General features: G+C 37.4%; 1 protein-coding gene across 2 annotated transcripts; it reads right to left on the bottom strand.

Annotated features, from left to right (window-relative positions):
- Positions 1-4,773: 4,773 nt before the first annotated feature.
- KATNBL1 (katanin regulatory subunit B1 like 1) lies at positions 4,774-23,668 on the bottom strand. 2 transcript variants are annotated; one of them, XM_032689823.1, is made up of 10 exons: positions 23,535-23,668; positions 15,275-15,402; positions 14,475-14,515; positions 13,829-14,108; positions 12,376-12,494; positions 12,163-12,213; positions 11,987-12,076; positions 11,333-11,422; positions 10,804-10,897; positions 4,774-9,246 (listed from the first exon to the last, which is right to left on the bottom strand). In XM_032689823.1, the coding sequence occupies exons 2-10, from the start codon at positions 15,386-15,388 to the stop codon at positions 9,214-9,216; spliced, it is 912 nt and encodes a 303-aa protein (XP_032545714.1). In that variant the 5' UTR covers positions 15,389-15,402; positions 23,535-23,668; the 3' UTR covers positions 4,774-9,213. The 2 variants fall into 2 exon arrangements, with proteins under 2 accessions (XP_032545714.1, XP_032545715.1); XM_032689824.1 differs by lacking the exon at positions 23,535-23,668 and adding an exon at positions 23,163-23,342.
- Between the last annotated feature and the right edge of the window lie 257 nt (positions 23,669-23,925).

Here is a 23,925-nt window from a genome sequence, read left to right as displayed (position 1 = left end):
GGCATAGCTACCTGGAATAGGAGCATTCTTCGGCAAGGCCACAGAAAGCTCGAGCTCAGGTGAACCACCAGCAAGTCCCACTGCAGGCTTTTGCACAGCCCATTATCTGGCTGGACAGTCTCTGTGGCAGACAAAACATAGGGAGATAAGAAAGCCTGAGCTTGTGCATTTAACATTAGAACATTCTCCTTGCATACAAAGCACACAGTGGCATCTTAACCTAGAACAGGCACATACAAGAAAGAAAATAGCAGATTCTTTTAACTAATGATCATTGACAACTTGAGATGAGTTTGGAATATCTCCTAAGGAAAGTTCTGCTATGAAAGAATTCTACTAAGGGTTCAGCAAAAGGGTCTCTTAGCAGAGGCAATGCTTTGTCTGAAGCTCAAACAGAACAACAGATCAAGGAGCAGTGCTGCAGCTCCACACATGCCACAACTCTGCATGGCTCACAGCTGGCAGTGCCATGAGGAGAAAAAGCAGTATATGAGACGTAGATGTGATTGAGGCTGTCCATAAAGCAGTATTTGCTATTTATCTTCCTTTTATCTCACCACTAGATGTGGGAGCAAAAGGTAGGGCTTGCTGGAGCCATCCGACTCAAATTAGTTCTTCCTCTCACTCAAGTCTCTCATTGATGAGACAGTAAAATTCAGTTATACTGCTGCAATGCCAACTAAAATGATACTTTCCTCAAAAAGTATAATGCTTCTAAACACCAGTGAAGGTATTACTGCAGACCATTAAAATCAGTTCAAGTTCTGAATACATTTCCTGGCCAAAAGCCAACTTCAAGTAAGTCTGAAAAATCAGTTAGTTATGCTGAACACCAGGAACATGTGGGCTGCAGTAACTTGGAGACATAGAGTAATGAATAGGAACTGCTCTATTAGGTATGAAAAATAGAATAAGCTTAATAAATACTACAAAGCAACCACTGACCAATCCATTTTGTCAGGAAAAGGTATTAATGAGGATACCAAGACCTGTAGATTAACATTTTCTCAATACAAAAGCCTATTACAATCAAAATTTAGATTTGGTGAGTTTATGATGTCTTGCAGTTCCTTTCACATAAGCACAATCCTTGACTGTTTCAACCAGACTGGACTTGAAGAAGTCACCAGGGGCTAAATGCTCATTTTCCAGAGCTCAGAGAGAACTATCAAATGAGGAAACAATATCTGAAGTATGTATGCCAAATCCTGCATGCAGAAATGCTGAAATACATTTTGCTGGTCCCCAAGGTAAAAGCTGAAGTTAGCAAGCTGCCAGTTGTGAAAACGGCTCCAGGGGCGTTCTCTTATTTACAGCCCTCATGAGTAGTGTGGTTGAGGTCACAAACCAAATATTCAGATACTGTGGAAAGTAAACTAAATCACAATACACTAAAATCCTAAAAAAAAAACCCAAACAATTTGTCGTGTCAGACTCTTTGCTCAGACATTCTTATGTCCCCTTTTTAATGACAAATCGGTAGTAGCATTTGTTATCATCTGGCCACAGTGTTACTTTATGCTGGAGACAAGTACATTCTAGTTTGTTATTTTGGTTTGAGTTTTGGGTTGTTGTTTGTGTCGAGGTTTTTTGGATTTTTTTCTCCTTTCTTGTTTTTAGCTTCAGTAGCAACTTATCTGTTCATCTGGAAAGTAGCTAATCTGCTTTTTGAATCAAGAATTGTGAGATGGAAAGAATCCCTTCAGAGATGTTAAGGGATATGCCACCAATAGAAGCATAAACGTATTGGAATGCAGAGGAAAGTGCAAAATGATACATCTGCACAGCAATGAGTGCATACATGTGCTTACACAGCATTGTGGGAGCAAGATATGTCTTCACTCTGCCCAACTCCCTGATTATTTTGTGTTGCCAGAAAACCCTGAAAGACTGAATTTTCATTTTTTGCAAGCTTATAAGAGGCATCAAAAAATTTAAAGAACTGTACTCAGAGAGAGAGGCAAGATGGGTGAAGAGGGAAAAAAACCCCAATCCAAACCAACAAACCTCTTAGACCTCTAAGCAGCAATCACTAGCCTACCATTTGTAAAGGTTCAGAACTGCAGGCATTTTAATTAATACTAGTAGAACACTGGTGTTTACGTTCAAAAAAATTTTATACACACACTCTCTTAATACACCAGCTTCATCTTAAACCTCCTGACTGAAACAGCCATTACATTAGCATGCATCATTATGCTTCTCTAGTGTTAATCTAAAGAGTAAACCAAGTGGTGGCACCCACAGTTGCCCAGCATAGGGCATAAGACTCTTGAGTTTTCACAGTTCGATGCCACTAAGCTGATAATTTGTTTTGTAGTGAGAACCTGGAAGACTTGAGGTACAAGACACCACTTGGGAAACTAGGTGTGCCAAATATGAAGGCATTTTATTCTCACTTGGATAAGTGACAAGGATGTGGAGCTGGGAATTCAGCCAAGCGGACGTGCCCCAACATGTCACAGGGGTGGGAAAGCAGCAACTGGGAGGAAACATGACTGCTCTGTGAGCATTAAGTCTTCAGCCTTCCTTTGTGAAGTGCCTCATTGCCGTGGATTAGGCACACAGGATCATCATCCTGTATCATCCAGTATCATCATACCCCAATCACCCAACAATCACAGGCATCCTTTTCAGGTGATAGGAATTTTTGTACTGTATCTTAAACACTCCCCTAGTTTTATGCAAGTCCATTCCCTACGTTGCCAACCAGGAAGACACACATCAGCCACAGTCTGGATTAGAGTTTGCCTGTGTTTGAGCCCTCAATCCCCTTTAATAATTACTGATGCCACCACTCAGAGGGCAGTATTTTTAGAGGTATCCTTGCAGCAGTACTCTATCATCCAATTAAAAGGACATTTAGAAAACTTACTCTTCAGAATTCCCTCTCTGCCCTCTTTATCCAGAAACGCCTTAACTGTAACATCTTAAAAAAAAAAAAAAAAAAAAAAGGCAAATTCATTTTTACTTATAAGTAACAAAAAGGTTCACCACTCATTCTCTCTGATTAAAAGTCCAGCTTTTAGAGTTACTAAAATACAAGGCTGAGAAAAAAACCTGCCCATTAATTCTTTAGTTCTGCTTTGCTTTACTGCTTTACTAATTTGCTTTAGTGCTTACTCTACTTGCCTAAGCTTTAAAAAGCTGAAAACAAAGTTTTAACACTATTTGTATAATGGTGGTTAATACAGTTTACTATTTTCTGCAGCTGGAACATGAGGTGGCACAGTCATCCAGTAATGAACTAATGCAGCAAGGGTTTTTTTCCTTTTCAGTCAGAAACCTAATGTTATTTTAAGCAAACACATAAATGCCTATGCCTTTAAGCTTCAAGACAAAGTACTATTAGCAGACACAGAAAGCATTAAGAGACTTCTGCACAAACACACAAAATAGTTCCTTTCTGCATTAATTGTAGCAATTTCATCAGAATGGAAAGAACAGTTTTAGTTTCTCACAGCCAAGACTTGTTAAGACTTCAACTCCTCAATAATCCATCATTCCACTTTTCTCTAGACTAAGTAGAGAATAGGACAGCTGATTCACATGTGATAAGACAATTTGACAGTAATGAAATGTGCATTGTCCTAACAGCTGTCTGTATTTGTGCAATTTCCCCATTTAAAACCAAACATGCCACAGGCTTCTTGTATGTGGCAATCCTCCTCTGAAAGTGTCTCTAAAAATTATTTAACTCTTACAGAAAAGAAGTTTGTTTCATGCAGAAGAGATGTAATGAAAGCCTGTTGTCACAAAGAGAAAAAGACCAGCTATTTTTCTGAAGCTGGAATACTTATTGTCTTAAGTCTTTCAATCCATAGAATATCTGAAATAAGAGTGAAAGTGACAACTGCAAGATCCAAACATAATTCAGGCTTTTCAAAGTGAAGTTCAATAGATTAAATACAACTTGACAAAGAGGTATCAAAGTAAATTACAAGAGCTATTTGAAACTGTTTGCAGGTCACTTTAAAGTACGATACTAGGGTGCGTATGTATTTCAACACTTACACCTGTAAGAGCAGGTAGTCTTGGAATGTAATATCTTGATATTTAGATTTGGTTTAATTGTTTCACAATTCACATAATGCTTATGTAAAAAAAAAGTATCAAGGATATGAATAGAATTTCAGTAAAATCCATTGGTTCTGTTTATTTCAAGCCTACACATATAGAAAACATCCTCCTTCCCAAATCCACAGAAAATTATTATTCACAGAACTTTATCAAAACAAGTCAGAAGCGTATTTGTAAAAGCGTTTTATCACATTTTGGCAGCTATCACTTTCCAAAGGGGATTAAAATAGGTTTAAGCATTTAAATTAAGGAAAAAGGGAAAAATATAAAGGTGGAAAACATAAACATGGCATCCTTGTATTTTGTTACAGCAGAGCACAGAGACTCCAACAGTTAGTTGCTCATCTACGCTTTAGCGCTCAGAGTAATGACTGCCTGAATTGAAGCAGTGTTCCATATAAATCAGAAACAACTATGCAACACATTCAACCTGAAAGTAGCAGATCTCATTTTACAGCAATGTGATCAGCAGCTACAATTTACATAAAGAGATTACAAAAATCCAGTCAGTATGAAAACAAAAATATTCTAGGTCTGCAATAGTTGAAGACTATGTGAATATTTCTATTTTATCCCTTTAAGGGACAGTGCTACACATCCTGTCTCCCTGACAGCAGGTTAGTCTAGCTAATAAGAATCCAGTTTAGTACTCAATGCAAAAAACCAAGAATAGAAACAATACTGCAGCTATGGTTATTTAGAATGAAAACACTTTATTTTTTTCCAACAAGGTTCAAAGTCAAACTTGCATCTGAGTGCCCACTTCAATTAGTAGCTATTAACAAAATTTGTGTGAAAAGTTTTAGAGATGAAAAGTTTTCACAATTGCTTCAAAATGAATCTTGTTAAATAGTTAGCCCCGTGTTTTGTCTAGAGTTCTCATCCTCCCCCCCTCCCCCCTTCTAACAATAGACACTCATAGGATATTTAAACTAGAAGAGGAATAAATAACTTCATTAAGACTTAAAGAACAAATGTGGAAGCAGAAAGAAAAAGACTTGCATTTAGTCTCATTCTGAGACACACCAAGCCATTTAACTCACAGAATAAACATAAATTGTTTAAGGAAGAATAATATAAGCATTAAAAACACAAGCATGCTCAATCTATTTCCTCTGTGAATGTTTATCTGTAGCCTACAATGATTACTGTGTGTAGGATAGTAGACTGAAGACAAAAATTAGACTACGCTGTCTGGCTTTTACAAAGGCTATTAAAAATGGCTTCATTTTTTTTTCCTCCTCTAATGCAGCATCAACTCAATATAAAGTTCCTTACATAAGAATCAACTGCTTTCATAAAATTAAACATTTGCATTGTGCAAAGCTGGAATAACTTCACACCAGTAGGATGATTTGCATGGTTTTGTATTCTGAAATAGTTGACTATGAAACACCTGTTTCACTTTGTACCAGAAAAGTCAGCACAAAATATAGCTGCAAATCTCCACACTTAGACAGATGTTCAGTCTTCTGTAAAACTGGAAGATCTGGCAAGATGAACTGGCAAAAGCAACCATTTGCTAATTCAAAATGTAAGCTTAGATACTTTCAAGTTTCTACACACAAAAATGTCCACTCATTCAAGAAAAAAAAAGAATCAATACATCACAAATTAGCACTATAGCATTCATCTTCAAAACCTTTCTCTCTTCAATGCAAAATGTGTAAAGACTTCTAACTCCAAACTTGCCTGCTTCAGATGCCAGAAAATGAAAACACAGCCTGCTTTACGTTATGGTATAATGCAGTGAGGCTGATGTCCCTCTACACAGCGCATGTGTATTTTTTTGTCCTTTCCTATTCTCCCAGCCCCCCCTGCACCTCAAGTGTTAAAACTATGATAATAATAAAGCAGCCTACAGGAAGGGAGAGATCATTTTATTTATATCTCACTGCAGAAGGTAAGCTGCTGGAGGGCTAATGATATTTTTTTAATACCAGCAACAATCTGTAAGCACTATTAAGTAGCAGTACCTGTGTGATATGAGTACTCTTTACTGAGAAATAGGTGTAACTCCTTCAAAACTGAGACATACATAATCATTAAGGCATGCTAACTTCTTATCCAGCTAATTAATGGGGTAGCTTTTTCTGTCTCCACTCTTCAGCAAGCTCTAAGCAATACCTAAACTTTGACTCTTAGTTACAAAACACTGGATTTTCTTTTTCCTTAACTCTGCAGAAAGAGAAAGATTGCCAGAAGGATTCTTCAGTTTCAGTTTAGGGAAGGGTAAGTCCTGGGTCACACTTCAAATAAGTACTCTTTAAGCAATACAGCCTCAAGTATTTTCAGGGGACATTGAGGCAAAAGACACACTGTTTTTCAAAGATATTAGTTTCATATCAATAGTATAATATGAAGAACAGCTTTGTGGAGGAATCCTTCATCCTCAAGTACATACGTCCTTCTGCATCGCAAGAACATACAGGAAAAGGATTAATTCTGCTTGATTCTTAAGACATATCCTAGAAACAGCATTTTCAGAAAGTATCACATGATAGCACTTATGCATATGATAGTTCATAAACTTAATTCTTGGATTCACTGAGACAACTATATGGAATTAATGGAGTTATACAGCTATTAATACATTTTACTCATGTCCTTTGACCAGATATTACACATGTACATTCTGTAACAGCAAAACTGATTCCTAGCCATTTGAGAACTAAAGAGAATACAAGAAGCTGAGCCTAAATATAGTGTGAATAGTTTAAATTAAGATCATGACAGAAAAATAATTTCATAACGGAGACATCGGAATCCTGTTCTTACAGTCTAGTAGCTGCCTGAAAACAGTAAGAAAATTCATTTAAAATAAGGCACAGATACTGACAATGTTTAATACTGTATTATTGATGCTGTCAAAATACAACTTTTGGCAGTTAAAAAGAATGCACTATTTTATTAGTAAGTTCTCAATAACAATCCTCAAGTCAATCTTACCTTGCCTCTAGAACAAAAGCACCATCCACAGTTATGATTTGGTAACTCCATGACCACATACAAGAATTCATTAAAAGCCCACGTATTTATATCTACAGTCAAGCCAGTTTTTTAAGTACTAGGGTATCCCTTTAATCAATTACAATTATTACTTCTATTATCAGAAGTAAATGGCCTTGAGTTACTTCATTTTGTCCATTAAAAAAAAACACAAGAGAAAAGATCTGAGTTTCCATTACCTTTACAGTATTCTCCTTGAGGAATAATCTAAGAGCTTCAGCAATTGCTACCCAAATTATGAAGCTAGACTCTATGTTACTTTTACATTTAATTGGTCAACAGAACAGTAAAGTAATACAAGAATGTTGTCATACTGTAGTTTCTTTAAATTTTTAATTGACAGTAAGAACATTTGAAAAGTTCTATCTCAAACTCTTTTGAGCATGAAATATCTCTAATGCTAACTAGCAAAAATAATTTGGCTGCGTGCATGTCTCCAGATTGTCCCACAAAGTTATCGGGTTTGGGATGTCCCAGAAACTTTTCTCTGTTAACTGACTGCCCTGGGAAGTGCAAAACCTTTGGATGTTAAAATAACCAAAAGCACCAAGTTCTGATGACATATTTCTACTTGGCCGTTACAAGTCAGCAGTAACAATATGTAAACTAAATACAAAATGAACCATCGGGAGGTCTAAAGTTGTTGACCACTACAGGAGTTTAAAATTCATTTATTTAATCTGTAAAGCAAAAACCACTTGGGGCTATCAAAAGACTTTTCTCCTGCACAGCAATAAAAGTGCACATGCTTAATGCTAGGTATGAGAACAACCCTCCTAAGTACTTAGTTTTCTAAGAAAGTAGATTTGGTCATACATGCTGAGCATGTATATCTATGTTTTAAGTAAAGAGCTGGCACTTCATAAGTTTTAATTGAAAAAGCATTCTTTCTAATCACAAAATTAAAAAAGGCAGCAGCAAGCCTAAAATCAAGACTCCCTCAGAGCTATTAAGGTATAGCTTTTAAATTAAAATAGAACAGCATAGCAATATGACAGCAAAAGAACTTATAGCTGTATTCTCAATGCTATTGTTGGTATAAATTTGCCATTACTGATCAGGTTAGAACTTAATTTTGCAAAAGCTCTTTGTCAGTTTCCTAAAGGAGGTAGTATAAAAAGGATGTGATTTGAATAACATGGCCTCACCTGGCTGTAAACATTTCAAACAATAGACATAAATATCTATGATAAAAAGTACTGCGGAACAGATTCTAGAAATTGGTATTTTTTGAACTTGAAAAGAAAAACAGTAGATATATTTATATATTTACTTTTGCATGTAGTTTAAATGGTACAGAACAAGATTACTGTGTTAGAAATCCACATACAATATAAAAACATTTGTTAGACATAAATTCACCATTCTGCTGACATTTGCAATAACTGTTTATCCAAGCTTAACTTCAGGTATTTATAATATTTTTTCATACATGAATCTTTGTATATGTGCAATATTTCATTAACTACACAATGTGAAACCCTGATTTTTGTCATTTTTATCACAATCATGAACATAATAGCTATTTGCATCTTAACACATTGGCTTTTCAAAACACTAGTAATTAAGGCATCTTTGCTGTATAGTTTCTATTTAGTGCAAACAAAAACTGTCTTTAATAATTTGATTAAAACATAGAAGTAACTGAATATCCCAAAGATGGGTTTTTTTTTAATGTAATTGGAAGATAGTTGTGCATTTTGGAGTTCTCTTGTGAAAGAGACATTTAAAAGCTCTTAATGCTGATTGCTTTTGTTGGTTCCTTATAACTGGTTCTGCTGTCTTGCCTTCATGACAGTATAATTCATCTTCTTTTATGCGATGTTGTAGGAAAATACAGTAGCATTTAAATGAATACCTAGTAATTGAGTGAATCCCAAATGCAGCAAAGGCATACAGTTTTCATAGCGCACTTTCACCTCACTGAAGTAAAAGTTGCTCCTACTAGACATTTTTCCACTTCAATGTGAAGTAGATTGCTAGGATTTTGTTAGTGGTTTCATTAAACAGCTTGACAGTTCAGTTCTCTTCTGCCAGTATTTCTCAAAAGGCTTTCTGTACGTATTTCAGGGATACTTTAGGGGATTGTTTCACCACATGAGCACACATAGTTTCTCAATCATGTCAGTGTAGCTGTAATAAATAAGCATTTACATCCTAGAAGAAAAAAAAAAAAAAAAGGAGAAAGACTTTGTCACATTATTCATAGCTGTAATATCAGCTCTATGTCTGAAGCGGGGTAACTAATCAGGACCATAACACAAGAATAATTATATTAGGCCAAATTTCAGAATAAGTTATCTTCATGATTACTTTCAATTAATGCTTTCAATAACATTTCTTTATCTACTAAAAAGCCTGCAAGAACAGCAGGATTAGTTTACAAAGCCATCAATTTAGTCTGTTATCCCTCTGCTCCCTGAATACACAGCAATGATAATCGTCATCATATAATCATGTAGTTTAAACATGTCAAGTGTGATATTCCTTCACCCAATCCCTCCAACACTCTTGTACCCAATCCTTCCAACATTCTTGTACTGCTTTTGCTCCTGACTCTCTCAGGTGACCATGGCCACAATCTATCCTGATATATATTAAGAAGCAGGCAAATGAACATAAGGGGAACCTGAATCCTAGAGAAACAAACTGACACTAGCTGTTATATTGATCTAGCAAAAGAACTAGGCAGTCAATGTTAGATGCTCTCACAGCTCTATCAGTTGGGAGTTAGAACGCAGTTATTCTGCATCCCTGCTGACAAACTCTGCAAGGAGCTCTTAGTTATCCTTGTAGAGATACCAAAACTGAAGTCACGGGTGCACAGCAGTCCCAGAAAAACAAGATATAACTTACTTGTTTGATACATCAAAATAGACCAATTCTGTAGGCACAGAATTATGGATTCCACAAAACTTCTTAAGATGTAAGTAAAAGATGCTAAGTTCTTTTCAAGTTCACTCAAATCCTGCACATAACTAACCAAGTGTCTGCTGTAAGCTCTTTCTCACTTGTCTACCTCCACCAGCTCCCTCCATGTGGAGAGGTTTTTTGCTCAGTATAACTCTTGGTGCCCAACCTCAGAAAGCCATGTTACTAGAGACGAGAACAAGCAGCAAAACATGCATCTACCAGACACCCTCATTATATTACTGACACCACAACCTACTGAGAAAGGCAAACAGGGATTCGGCTTAGATAGATCTGCTCTTCTGCTCTCCACAAGCTCATAATTTTCTAAGCATTAGGTCAGCAATAAGCTTTAAAATTTAGTATGTTGTCACTTGCCCCGTCACCTGATGCGCAAGTACTAATGACATTCCTGGGCTAAGATTCTCCATTCTGCCTCACACTTACAACCATGGGTACAACATGGTTTTCTCTGATTTCAGAGAAAACATCTGTCTTTTCCACAGTCTACCTACTAATGTGAGCCCTTTTTTACATCAATTTTAAGGTTTATTACTATTAGCTACTTTGTTATTAAAGAGATGCTTCCGCTGTAAAGAACATAAAAAGGATTAAAAACTATACTACTATCATCACAGGGAATCCACTCCAGACTTCTGTAAAAATCATGCAATACGCTTGAGCATTAGTGGAAAATAAGTAAAGGTATTTCTATTCATCCACAGTTTAGCATAAATAAAACAAGAGGAATACTGCCAGTGATGCAACTTCGTTTGCTACTGAACACAACTGGAACTGGATTACCTTAGCTATACTACCAGTATATCCTGGAACCATAGTAAGATGATTCTCCTGTTCCCATAAAACACTCAGCTGTTGTTTTAAAATATGAATATTCCTGAAAAAGAATGAACAACACTTTATAACATATGTAGTATATTTCAGCAGTCTTTTTGACTAAAATGCATTAATACTGCATACAGACAGCCTGTACAACAGATATTACCACAAGATCTGAAAAATTTTGATCCAACTTCTACAGCATTTGTATAATCCCTGATATGACTATGTTCTACATGTACTAAAACATCGGTAAAAAAAAAAAACAAACCAAAACAAACCCAAAAACTTGGATTATCCTTAAAGTAAGCTTCCAAACACTATCTGTGTCTTATGAACAAAACTACTTTTAAGTACTTTTAAGCTTTTACTTTCAAATTATGAGTATAATTTTGTCTTTTGTAGGCAAGGCTCCTACTGATCAAAAGTAAAACATACTGAGATGAAATAAGCTACAGAAACACATTTAAATATTTCCCAACACTGTACTCACCCATCTTCTGCCTTTTCTGTATGTGCAGATAGTTCTGACCACCATCTTTTAATGACAGCCTGAAGCCAGTTTAAACCAACTATCACATATCTGTAACAACATATTTTACACATTATGCACTTCATCCTCCACATACAGCATCTACAGGTCAGATAGAGTGTCGAGATAAATTGGCAAGCAATTAAGAAAGCAACACACTTGCTGTTCTGGAAGAAGAAAAATCTAGACAAATTGGCAAGTTTAAATACTTGCGTACATTTGCCATTTCTAAGGTAAACTGAAGTTCTTATTGAAAAAGTAGAAATTTCTCAGGTATTTTGCCTGAAAACTCTGCCTTGATTTTATGTCATCAAGCATACTAAATCCTTAGTGCTATTCTGTTTCACCGTTTAAGATAAATAAATCTGCATAAGGGCAAAACCAGTCCTCTCCCCCAAGTCCTTGACCTTGCAGAAAAGTTTTTGCACCTCTAGTTTGTTAAAGGATAAAGACTCACAGGAAAGCTCCCCCTCAGGTAGGCATTCCTGAGAGAGGCAGAGCTGGGAGAAGAGGCAGAGGGAAAAAGAGTCAGAGGACTAAAACCCATCAATTTCCAGGGCTCTGCATAGCCAGGAAGTAATAAGTGTTTTGAAAACTTCCAGAATTGATACTTACTCTTCGTATTTGCTTTTAAGCAGAGATTTCACTAAAGGCAAAAGATCTACACAGCAGCCAACTGAAACATATGCTTTTTCTTCCTGTAAACTTCAAAAACAAGATGTTTCAGAAGTGTTTGAACTCCAATGTTATAGGAGATTCTAATCCCCCACTTTTTTTTTGTTTGTTTGTACCTGTTTGTAAGAACAGGAAGGCAGTCTACTACTACTCCAAGATCTTGTATCCTAGAAACATTAAGAATAAAATCAGAAATGTTACCAAAGTATATGCTTCCACTATGATTTAAAAGTATAACAAAGTTACAACACTTAAGGAACTGCTGAAAATACTGCAGCATATTTGGGATTGCTATTATTTTAAGAATACAAAAGAGACACTTATTTTACCTCACTAAGTAGGCTACCAGTTCACTTATACTTCTCCTTCTCCAGAAGGTTAAAGCTACATTCAGTCTCAGATTCCTGCTGAAAAGAACTTGAGCCATAGTTTCATGGTCCTGAGAAACCTGTGTTTTTGAAAATATAAAAGAAGTTTGCCACAAGTTAAGTAGCCAGGAATAACACAATAAACTGCTCTACTATAGTAATCTAGTATATGAAAATATACTTTTTTTACTGGTATGCTGATGAGTTTGTTTTAGAAATGTAGCTGACAATGGCCTTAAATCCACAAATTTCCCTTAGAAGGAGACAAAAATATTAAACCTACTTTACACCAAAGCCATAAGAATAAGGTTCATATCTCTTTACCACCTAAAGAGAGGTATCTAATAATTAAATAGAGCACTCATGAGCATCCAACTGTAATTCTTATGAACTCTAAGAACTTTTTACTCAGATGATTAATAATTTTGACATAATTTAGACACAAATAACTACATGTTCCAAATTCTGACAGAAAAGCTTAATTTCTGAAAAAAGCTTGTTCTCTGAATGAAGTTCAGGCATTTTATTAAATAGACCTTGGATTGGAATGAACACTGCAGAGCCACACACATCTCTCAAACCAGTTAAGTAGTCATCTGTGTTCAGTGATCTGGTCCTTAGTTTCTCAGAGAATGAATCTTCCCCAGTATCCATTTCTTTACCTTTCTTTCTGCAACCTCTTTAACTGTAGCTATTCTGCTGCTCCTTTCCTGAAACTATCAAATTAAACAGTGCAGGATGCCACAGACTTGCACTTTCAGTCCACTGGACTCTCAAGGTTCTCTTCATAGAAGCCCAAACTTACAGCACCATGAAAAGACAGCATGGTGATAGTCTTTGATCTTATCTTCCCTGCCATGCCTCAGGGACTTAAATGGCTTCACTGTCACAAAACCCATTTCATTTAAATGTATGACCTCTTAGCCAGATTCAGGAGCTCTGAGCATCTACTACATTTCCTCAAGCAATCTTAACAGGAAATACAGCCTTACACAAACACTTAAGTTAGTTTCACACACAAAAGTTGATACTGCTATTGAAAATTGTCCAAGCCTACCTCACCACTTTATTCCCATTGATACACTTTCACATTCTATAAACATGTACATGGCCATGTGTTCAGTCAGATCATGAAACCTAACCAAGTCAAAACAATGTTTTCCTTTGCTGCTGGTACAATTTTAACCCAGTCTAGTCTGGCAGATCTGAGCTTCTGACATGACACAAACATGGGGAAAACTGGCAGGACTATTACTGTTGACAACTGTATCACCATAAACTGACAGACAGTGACTGTAAATCACAAGACCTGAAATTTAAAGAATTGAAGAAAATTAATCTATATGAAAACTTTCACAGTTAACTACCAGGAATACTTTTATTTTAAACAAAAGTTTCTTCAAATGTTACTTACCTCTGAAAAAAATCCACTGTATTTGGATGAGGGGCCTTCTGTTTGAGATGAGCCAGAGTCACTAGAATTTAGCAAGTGTGTACGACTGTTGTGAAGTTTTGCTGGCAGATTCCCTGCACAAGCCAGTTCATTTTCTTTATTTGCCATGTCACAGCCCCTAGATTTAGGGCACAGTTTCTTTCTGTAACAAGGCTTTGGAGTATAACAATGAACTTTTCTTTTACAATATATCACTTTGAAAAGAGAGAGGGGACTGGTCACCGTTTTTCCAACCGTTATTCTGCAATAACAAAGCAGTATTTTAGTGAAGGTTGCTCTAAACCTAATCAATACTTTACATTATTAAGTTAAAATATATAATTATAAATTCAGTAGTCAACTTCCAGGTTATTGAAAACTTTTTTTTCCCCAATACTTTCATGACATTTGGGTTATCAGAAGAAATGTCACCAACATCCTTCCCTGTTTTTATTAATGCAGAGACTTATTATTACGGAAGGGAACACAAGAACCAAGAATTGCCAGTAAAATCAAGACCTATCTTCCATTTGTGTCTGCTTTGGTGTTTTAATCGATTTCAACTGCTTCTTCCTCCCTACCACCATTGTACTTGAAACTCAGATACTACAGAGCACAGCCCTCTTACCTGTTTGTGTATGAAGCCAGCTGTTTTGGAGATTTCTTACCCTGGGAGAAAGGAAACAAAGAAGAAAAAAGCTTTATTAATAAAAAAGGCCCAAACACTCCCATTTATACTATTTAACGTTAACAGTAACATTTACATTGTGCACATCAGCAAAACAATGTTATGATCTTTTTTGTTAACACATAGAGGATATTGGTATCTTCACCACTGTTTGAAGAGATCTCACAGTGACTCTTCCTCTAGTGCTTCCTTCCTAGTGCTTCCTCTTTACTCCACTGCCTTACTCTTCAGCCAGTAACACAGGTAAGAGGTTATAAAACTGGTTTTGAATAGCAAGAATTCAGTGAAAATATATGTGTTACCAGACAATGTGGTAGATCAAGCTGTATGATTATAAGACAACAGGTCCATTTCAATGCAGGTGCTTCACCTACTCCACCTCTCACATGTACCATAGAGCTCTCTTGGCAAGAGAGAACTTTTTCATGACAGAATTCCTGCTTTAAACATTCTTGGCTAGATTGCAAAAAAACAGGTATGAATAAAACCATATCAGTACCTACTGCTCACCTGGACAACACAACGCACTTATGAGCGCAGCCACTGCCTGTGTCTATTGTAATGCATAGTTTTCATAATGTAATTGCTGTCTAAGCTAAAGCTCTATTATCTAAACATGAAGTGCCTAGTAGTGCTGTGCTTCTAGTTTTAGACTGCTCAGAACTACAGACCTCTTTGAATGTTTATTTCAGCTTCATCAGGGGACATAAAAAACCCAACAAACACTACAACCAGCTCACCTCCTTCATGATCTTTTTAGTGGAAGAAGAGATTCCTTTTCTGCGGAGATCAATGGGATGACCTTCGATATGCAATACTTTCTGGTTTTTAACATTGTGAGCTTCAGATGCCATAATCTCTCAAATCCCTGTTCTCAAGGGAAAGATATTTAGTTATTTTAGTTATATTTTCTAAAACATGCAGTCAACTTTCTTCAAATGCAGCTGGCAAAACTAGGTAAAAGAATTCAATTATTTGCAAGATCTTCCATCATATAAATAACCCAAGACATCATCATTTAGCAAATGTTAGCTGGAGGCCTTATCATTAGTAACATGGCGATTAGCATTTCATAATCCCTATTTACCTTTAAAAAAAAGAAAAAGGACACAAACCCAAAATCACCCCAAGAAACAGAGATCTTGTTTTCAGACTAGCTTTGTGTACACTTGCACTGAGGGGTGCCATACGAGCAAGAATTCAAGAAAAGAATAAGGTCATTTATGAGACTCTTTCCTCATACTATGAATTTCATCTGTTGCCTAGAGAAAAATAACTAGTCCCACAACTGCTTCCAAGAGAGAAAGGCACCTAAAAAAATAATTACTTTTTTTCAGGAAGAAGGCAAACTTCCTCAAAATAGCAAAGGTTAAAAAAAATGGAAGTAAAAGATCTTCCCCTTAATTTATTGGCAAATGCACTCCTGTCCATTTTTTTCAATGTACAACTTTGGCTATTTTCTATACTAAACCCCATTATTCTATGTCTAAAGTACTTCATCTCTGGAAGTATGCAAATATTTTTATAAGAACCAACACCAAGATTGAGACATGTGTACATACGATTTTGCATTTTTTGGAAGTGATCAGAAAATTCATTGCTTGAGACTGGATTCACTACTATGTCATCATGGAGCATTATTCTTAAAGTGTTTTAGCAAGACATTCTACCCTACTTTTAGAAGACAACGACTTTCCCTAATATTATTGTTTTTTCCCCCTAATATTTCTGGGTTTTTTCCCCTAAAAGGTAAAACTCTGGTCCCAACAGGAGTGCTCTAATCTCTTCCCTCCACTTTTAGCAACAGCCCTATCCTTTTTCTTCTATGTAGCAGATTTATCCCACATTAAGAACTTCGGTATTTAAAACACTAAGACACTGAGCGCTGAAAAAGCCAGATGGCAAACAGCTTATTAGCCATGAAGATCCTTCCATACGGCATCTAAAGGCCATCAAATAAAATAAGCAGGTGGCAGGCTCAAAACAAGACAGAAGTTGTACTTTAAACATAAGGCATATTAAAATCCATATTTTGTAAGGTACAGTGGAAGCAAAAAAAAAAGAATTCTTCAAATGTTTCAATTTTCTTTAGAAGAGGATCAGTACTAAAGATCTCATTTGAGATCTCTCTCAAAAAAGGGAAGATTTACTGACAGAATCCCTTACCCTGTAAGATGGGACCATGGAGCCCTCAGACTACAGCAAGCATTGCAAATGGTAGCATTATTTAGGACAAGACCTATAACAGTTGGTGGTCAATACCTTTCCAGATATAAGGCCGGCTTAATACTGCTTCAATAACTTGACTCTTTTCCACCCTATGGGATGGTTATAACAGAATAGTTATCACAGTTAGTTCTCTACACTTCCAATTCCTAGTTCTTCCACACCAAGCCTATAAATAAACACTAAAAAAGGGTTTTCCCCCCCCTTGAAGTTTAGAAAAAAACCCCAACAAACCAAACAACTTCTCCTCTGCTTATGGTTAAAACCATTTGGACTCAAAATGGGCTGTATATTAAAATCTGAACTTTGAGCACAACACAAAGGCATATGCTGAGCAACTGAACTTTTGAAGAAAATTCCAACCCAACAATCCTAAAATCCAAACAAATCAAGGCTTATATTCAGGCCTATGATGAAAGCAGAAAGGTAGGAGAACTTGGAAAGATCTTCGAATTTTTTTTCATCCTCTTTTTGACAATAAAGCTGAGGGTAAAGCAATAAACTCCAAAAGAATAGGGAGGACAACCTGCAACCACCAGAGCTAACCCCCACAGGATCATCTCATCAGAAGCTAAAAAAAGCCATAATCTCTGTACCTGAAGAATAATTTTTCTGACTACTCCCTTAACACACTACCAGCTTACAATCCTTCATGCCTAACACTGACCTCCCCTTCCTCTTTCTCACTAAGCAGTACACAGGAATCTGATCACCAATAAAAGGACAGCACTGTATAACTAGAATGCCCTTTACTTAACAGAAGTAAAAACATCAGGTTAGAAAAAACTGCCTTACTGAGGAAATTCAATTAGCATGTCAGTATTTAATATTGGGCTCTAAAGAGCCTAAAGCAACATCTCAAAATACCTGAACTAGAGGTATCTGAACTGGAGAGAAAGGACCCTAGAGGGGAAGAAGTTCCCTACCAAAAGTTACATGTGTCCAAGAAGAAAATTAAGAGAACTACACTCTTCGACAAACGTGAAGATTTGTCGAACATATTACTCTCCAGCCTTCCAGTTGAAACAGGAAGACACAGAACTATCAATTCTTTCTTTAAAGACTGGTAACAGAAATCCAAAAAAAGGCCAACAGACAATCAAATATAAAGGTACATCTGATGAAGCAAAGTAGAATTCTTATGTATATAGGAGAGGTTTCCACAGTTTAACCTGCTTTGTGAGGGTCTCAGATCATGCAGAAGCATCTGTGAATATATAAGCATAATGAAATAGCTGTGTTATTAGGCAAGGTGCAGAACTTCTCCCTTGGAGCTGACAAAGCACCTAAAGAAATCACATTGAAAATATAGTCAGTATTTAAAGACAGCCTCAGGGAAGATCCAGACTGACATCTCTGTTGTGCTAATTAGTAAAAATTAGTCAAGAATAGACTTAGTGGACACAACCAAATAATATACTGGGAAAGATTCAACCTGGCTGTCACGAAGGCAACAAAGCCTGGAGATGAGGAGGCTCTGGGGTGACCTCATTGCAGCCTTTCAGTACCTGAAGGGGCTACAAGAGAGCTGGAGAAGGACTTTTACAAGGGCATTTAGTGATAGGCCAAGGACGGCTTCAAACTGAAAGAGGGTAGGTTTAGATTGGATATGCACAAAATTCTTTACTGTGAGAGTGGTAAGGCATTGGAACAGGTTTCCTAGAGAAGTGGTGGATGGAAGTGTTCAAGGCTGGGTTAGATGGGGCTTTGAGCAACCTGGCCGAGTGGAAGGTGTCCCTGGCCATGGCAGGGGAACTGAAACTAGATGATCTTTAAGGTCCCTTCTAACCCAAATCATTATATAGTCCTCTCCTCCAAAACTAATGGAATTTATCAAGAGTATGTGGTAGTACAACATGGATAAAGGACAGCTGAATGACAGAGACTACTTGAGTTTCCAAAAAGTTTCCACAAGTCCCTCACTTAAATTTTGAGGAAACTGTGCTTCCAAGTCATAAGGGGGAAAGCTTTAGCATGGAGCAATACTTAAGGAACTGCTGAAGTGGTTTCCACACTGCAGAAAGTCACCTCCAAATGCCTGCAGAAAATCTGTATTGGTTTATGCTCTTCAATATATTCATAAGTTACATCACAAAGGGGATTAGTAGTTAATTGATGAAGACTGTTGACAATACAAAGTCACACCCCACTGTGAAGATGTGGGCTAATTGAAGAACTAGAGGACTGTGATGTACAATAAGCAGAAGCAATGATTACAGATTAATATAAAGCAAAGCCTGTGTGTCTGCAGGCACGAGGAAATTTTGGGTTCCTACACAGAATCACAGGCTCTGAGCTAATAACTGTCACCCACAAAATCTGGATATATGGCTGTTTAATTTAGATCATTTGGACTGCTCAGTGCTCCATATGGATCAATAAATAGTTAAAAAAATAAACAAAACAGTGACAGTGTATAGAACCAATTTGTGCCTGTGTCTGAAATACTGAGTGCAGGTTCAGTCTCTTTCCTTAAAAAAAAACAAAAAACCCCCAACCTCCAAAAATAAAAAAACTTCTTAGTAAAATAAAAAAGAGCTCAGACAAAGGCAAGTTAAAAAAGGTATGGAAAAACTTTCATAAAATCGACAACGGAATAGATCAGCCTTTTTAACGTGGAATGGAGGTACTTATACTTGGTGGAGGCTACTTAGCTAAGGGGAAATAAGACACAAACTACAAAATTAATGGCTCAGAGAAGTTGCATGGAGATTGTTCACTGTCTTGTCCAATATAAGAATAAAGGGTCAAAAGACAATAGCTAAAGATTGGTTCAAAACTAATAAAAGAGGGCAGCTCTTTGTGCAAATTATAATCAAGCTGAACTTGCCACAGGATACCGTGGACCCAAATGTTTACGTGGGTTCCAGGACAGACCCTGCAAATTCATAAAAAAAAAAATAGACTGAAAGTGATTAAATTCAGATACACAAACCAGGTAGTCCAGACAGAGCAGAACACAAGTGGAAGAATTCAGTATATACAAATCCAACACTGTTATAACAAACTTAGTCGATATCTTAAGAAATCAGCTTCCAAAAACTTAGTAACACCTAACAAAATGCAAGCTGGCTGGCAATTAAAAAGACGAATGCTACAGGATGAAAGACAATTTACAGGGCTCTTCACAACTTTTCTTTCCTATCTACCACCAGATATCATCTAGGGATAGCTAATTAGACACTACAGCCCTCAGTTATTCTGGATATATACAGAGGGTGTTTAAACTGACATTAGACACCAGTTTGTACAGAGTCAAAAAACATATACCTTAATGTTTTTAATTTTTTACTTTACCCTTGTGATGAGCACGGCTAATGGTATTTGTTCAAGACAATCTGTTATACCATCTCACCAAGGCCAATGCAAGTGTTCTGCTTTATAAAACTTTTTAAACTAAGGACAGAATGTATGTTCCTTCAGCTCTGCCTCAATCTATCGTACAATCCTAAATTGTTTGACAACTATAACAAACCAGACTGCAAATGTGAACAGAGATGGACAATTTCATTAAGATAATAGGCTCAAATTACACCAATTTCCCCCATCACATAGATGATTTCTCATAGTAGATGACGACCTTCCCTTCTCCCCCTTTTGTTCTCCTCAATTTTCATAAAGCAGAAGGACTAGAGTAATAGCAGCCATATATCCTGATAGGTAAGCTGATTTGTTTCCACAGTCAACGGACAAGACGTGTGCAAAGTTTTCTTGATGGTTCTTCTGCTACTTTCTATCTCTGATCTCTCCCAGATGCAATAAGACTCTTCAAGCCATACCAGAATCGAGCAAAGAAAGTCAGCACTAACAGGCTTTCTAGTGCATATCTATCTAAGGCAAGTATTAACAACTCTGCCACTCCCTCCTATCCTATGTTCTGGGCATGGCCCCCAGAGAGGGACAAACTCTTCTTGGCACGTTATGTAATCTACACAAGTACTAACATAACATTATTTTCTTATAGAACACAGACTGGAGTACTTTGCATGGTGGCAAAGAAAACATAAAATAGCTGGATATCTTAAGTCATCAGCAATATCCTTTAAAACCAACATTCTTCCATTCTATTCTTTGACCACATTCTTAGTAGCTATTTCTTCCTGTAGCATTCCATGTACACTGGCCATTGCAAATGTTCCTGTAATTCTCCCCCACTCCTTATTAACTCAAGTTCAAGGGTGACAATATTAAACTCAGATGAAAGAGTAAATTAATTGTGACTCCAAAGGAGGGGAGTTCATTCTTTGAAAACATCCCAATGAGGTATTCATCAGGGAACCAGTAATAGTCAACTAATTTCTCTGGTCATTATCAGATTTGAAATGTTCACAAGAAACCTCTAACAATAGTTATTTCAAATTTACTTCCAAAAGGGTAATTTGTCTACAAAAAAATTAGCACTATCTTATGATGTAGAAGTGATTTTGTAAGCCTGGCATAATTTAATTTCATTTTACTTCTGAAAAATGTTACAGAATTCATCTGTAACATTCCGTTTTAGAAGGCTTCCACATCCTTTGAATATGAAACAGGTTTTTTTTCAAATTGTTTTTTTAGTAATTTATGTACTGACAGTTCGCCAGGTGTTAAATACTGAATTTTCTTAATAAAAGAAAGCAGAGTTCAAGATTGTAAGGAGTATGTTACTGCAAAATTTTTCTGCAACACTATAAAAAGTGCCTTATAGGCCAGCAGGACACAGTTTTTTAATGTGCAATACCTGTCAGGTCATTTGCTCCAGTTTAAAGTTTCTTGTGTTGATAAAAATCACAGGAATTTTGTTAAATATGCAATAAAGACAAAGATGAATTGAGTAACTAATTAAGGTAAGTTAGCTTATACCTAAGGTTTAGGCTCATTTTTCTCTTACATATGGAATTTATCTGTGGCCCACTGACAGCCATAATGAACCTCCAAAAATGACTAGAAGTTTGTTCAAGTTGAGCGAGGGTGAACGCAGGTGTGCATTAGCTCTCCTTGTGGAGATAACCCAGGAGTCTAATAACGGAACTTTATTCACCTTCTCAAAAAAAAAAAAAAAAATCAAACAATACCCAGTTTTCTGCATCTGAAGGTACCATTTACAGATATTTTAAGCTGCCATAAAGTAACAGTAGCTGTCAGTGGTTTAGTTCTTTCTGAAGTCATCCTTCGGTAATGAAAAGATACCTTCATCTGTTCATTTTCAGTTATGAACGTTCTAGATATAATAGGTTGCTATATAGAATATAAGTTTCCAATACACTGAAGGCCCCATATTAATATTTTTACAGAAGCTTTAAAAAACTACTTATAAAATGAAATATAGTTGTTTTTTTTTTAAATTCATTGCTCAATTCAAAGAGTTTAAAAAAAACTGCAACAAGATTTTTGAATTCAAACCCAGAGAAAGACACATTCAAAAACCTCTCAAGGTCCACTTAGTGGAGGCCCCACTACATCCCCACCTGACTGAACAGTCTATGACTCCATTTCACATGAGTTTTCATGTTACCATCAAATACACTTCTATTCGTGACTACAACCCGTTTATAATATTTTAAAAACTTTCTTTATTTATAGTCAAGCTCATTACCCTGGGATCACACACAGTTAAAATTAGGGAAAAAAAAAAGCTTACTTAAATTATTACAATGAAAATAGATTGAAAAGAAAACATTCAAAATTGGGTAAGAGAATATACATACACACTACTATATATAATACATATGTATTGGAATACTCATGTATATGTTTTTGGTATACACATATAAATACCTTAATATTATTTTAATATATTACAATGAAACCCTGAGTTAAAGTTGAGGAATTCAAATAAATGGTAATTTGAGTTTAATGAAATAGCTTCATAGAAATTTTAATCGAAACTATTATAAGTTTTGATTAAAACGTCTAAAAACAGTTAATAAGAAGTCAAAGTGACATCTTTTGACAAGAACAAGATGTTCTTTCCTATCAACAAGGCCAAAGAAGCACTAGAGTGCCTTCTGTCATGCTTTAATTTTACTAAACAGGGGTAACTATCCTTTTTTAGAATTTATTTCTCTGATTTCAGCCAGAGAATAGTACAAAGAAGAAAGCGGGAAAAGCAAAATTCATGTTTCAAGAAGAGATGGAAGAAAGCTTCAAAGCAGAGCATGTTTCAAAACCAGAAACAACAGGTACCTAAAACTACCTCCAAATCTCTCTCCTTAATAAATCTCCCTATTCAAAACGTCATTTAGATCTGCATGCCAAACTACTCCAGCACAACACTGAAAAAAAATAAATTTAAAGGCTTTTGAACAAAGTAATTAACGCAGGATCTGATCTTCAAGAACCGAAGATTCCCCCCCGCCCCCCCCCCCTTTCCTCCTCGGAATCTGTCACACCCAAGAAATTAAATCCGTCAGCAGGCCTTACACCCAGCTTGTTGTCTTCCCTTTCTCTGCAGCACGGGAGCTTTCCTCGCCTCCTGGCACGTATCTGCCTCTGCACACGCCTGTTCCGTGCTGGGGCTCATGGCCCCATCTTAGAGAACGCCCAAAGTGCCAGATCTCGCTCGCGGAAGCTGGGGGCACCGCACAGGGCTGGGCAGGGACCGCCGAGAAGCGGGATGAAACGGGACGGAGCGGGACGGAGCGAGACGGATCTATCGGCGTCCCCGCCGCCGGCCCGCCCGCCCGGCGCGGCGCTTGTGAGCCGCACCTGCGTCCGGCGAGGCACAGCACGGCCCCGTCACGCTCCAGAAGGCCGGCGGCCCCGGGAACCTTCGCGCTCCCTCGCCTCACTCACCCGCTGCTCATGGTCCCCCGGGCCGCGGGCGGGGCGGCGGGATCGCTGGGATCGGCGGGATCGGTGGGATCGCTGTGATCGCTACTGCCGGGGCCCGGCGCCCCGAGCCTGCGCCATTCAAACGCCGCCGCGGTGCATGCCGGGCCGCGCGCGCCGCCCCGCGCGACACCGCCGCGCCCCCTGGCGGTCGCCGCGGCACGTGCCGCGCGCCACCCGCGTCCTGCTCCGGCGCGAGACAGCCCGGGAATGGCGAGGGTTCTGTGGGCTCCTGTGTTCTGTCAGAAACCTCGCAACCCCACCGTGTCTGCAGGATAATGACGCGGGCGTCGTTATGAGCGTGCGACGCTCAAACTGGCTGAGAAAGCCATACTCGCTCCACACTCTGCTGGAC

Source organism: Chiroxiphia lanceolata, chromosome 6 (genome assembly GCF_009829145.1).
Source record: "Chiroxiphia lanceolata isolate bChiLan1 chromosome 6, bChiLan1.pri, whole genome shotgun sequence".
Taxonomy (NCBI): domain Eukaryota; kingdom Metazoa; phylum Chordata; class Aves; order Passeriformes; family Pipridae; genus Chiroxiphia; species Chiroxiphia lanceolata.
This window is presented reverse-complemented; position numbering and strand designations above follow the sequence as displayed.

Coding starts and splice junctions, on each gene's coding strand:
- KATNBL1 (XM_032689823.1), bottom strand. CDS start 15,388: ATGGCATCTGAAGCTCACAATGTTAAAAACCAGAAAGTATTGCATATC. Junction 12,495..13,828: donor ACAGTGGATTTTTTTCAGAG/GTAAGTAACATT, acceptor TCAAAAACACAG/GTTTCTCAGGACCATGAAAC. Junction 12,214..12,375: donor CTGGTAGCCTACTTAGTGAG/GTAAAATAAGTG, acceptor TAATGTTTCTAG/GATACAAGATCTTGGAGTAG.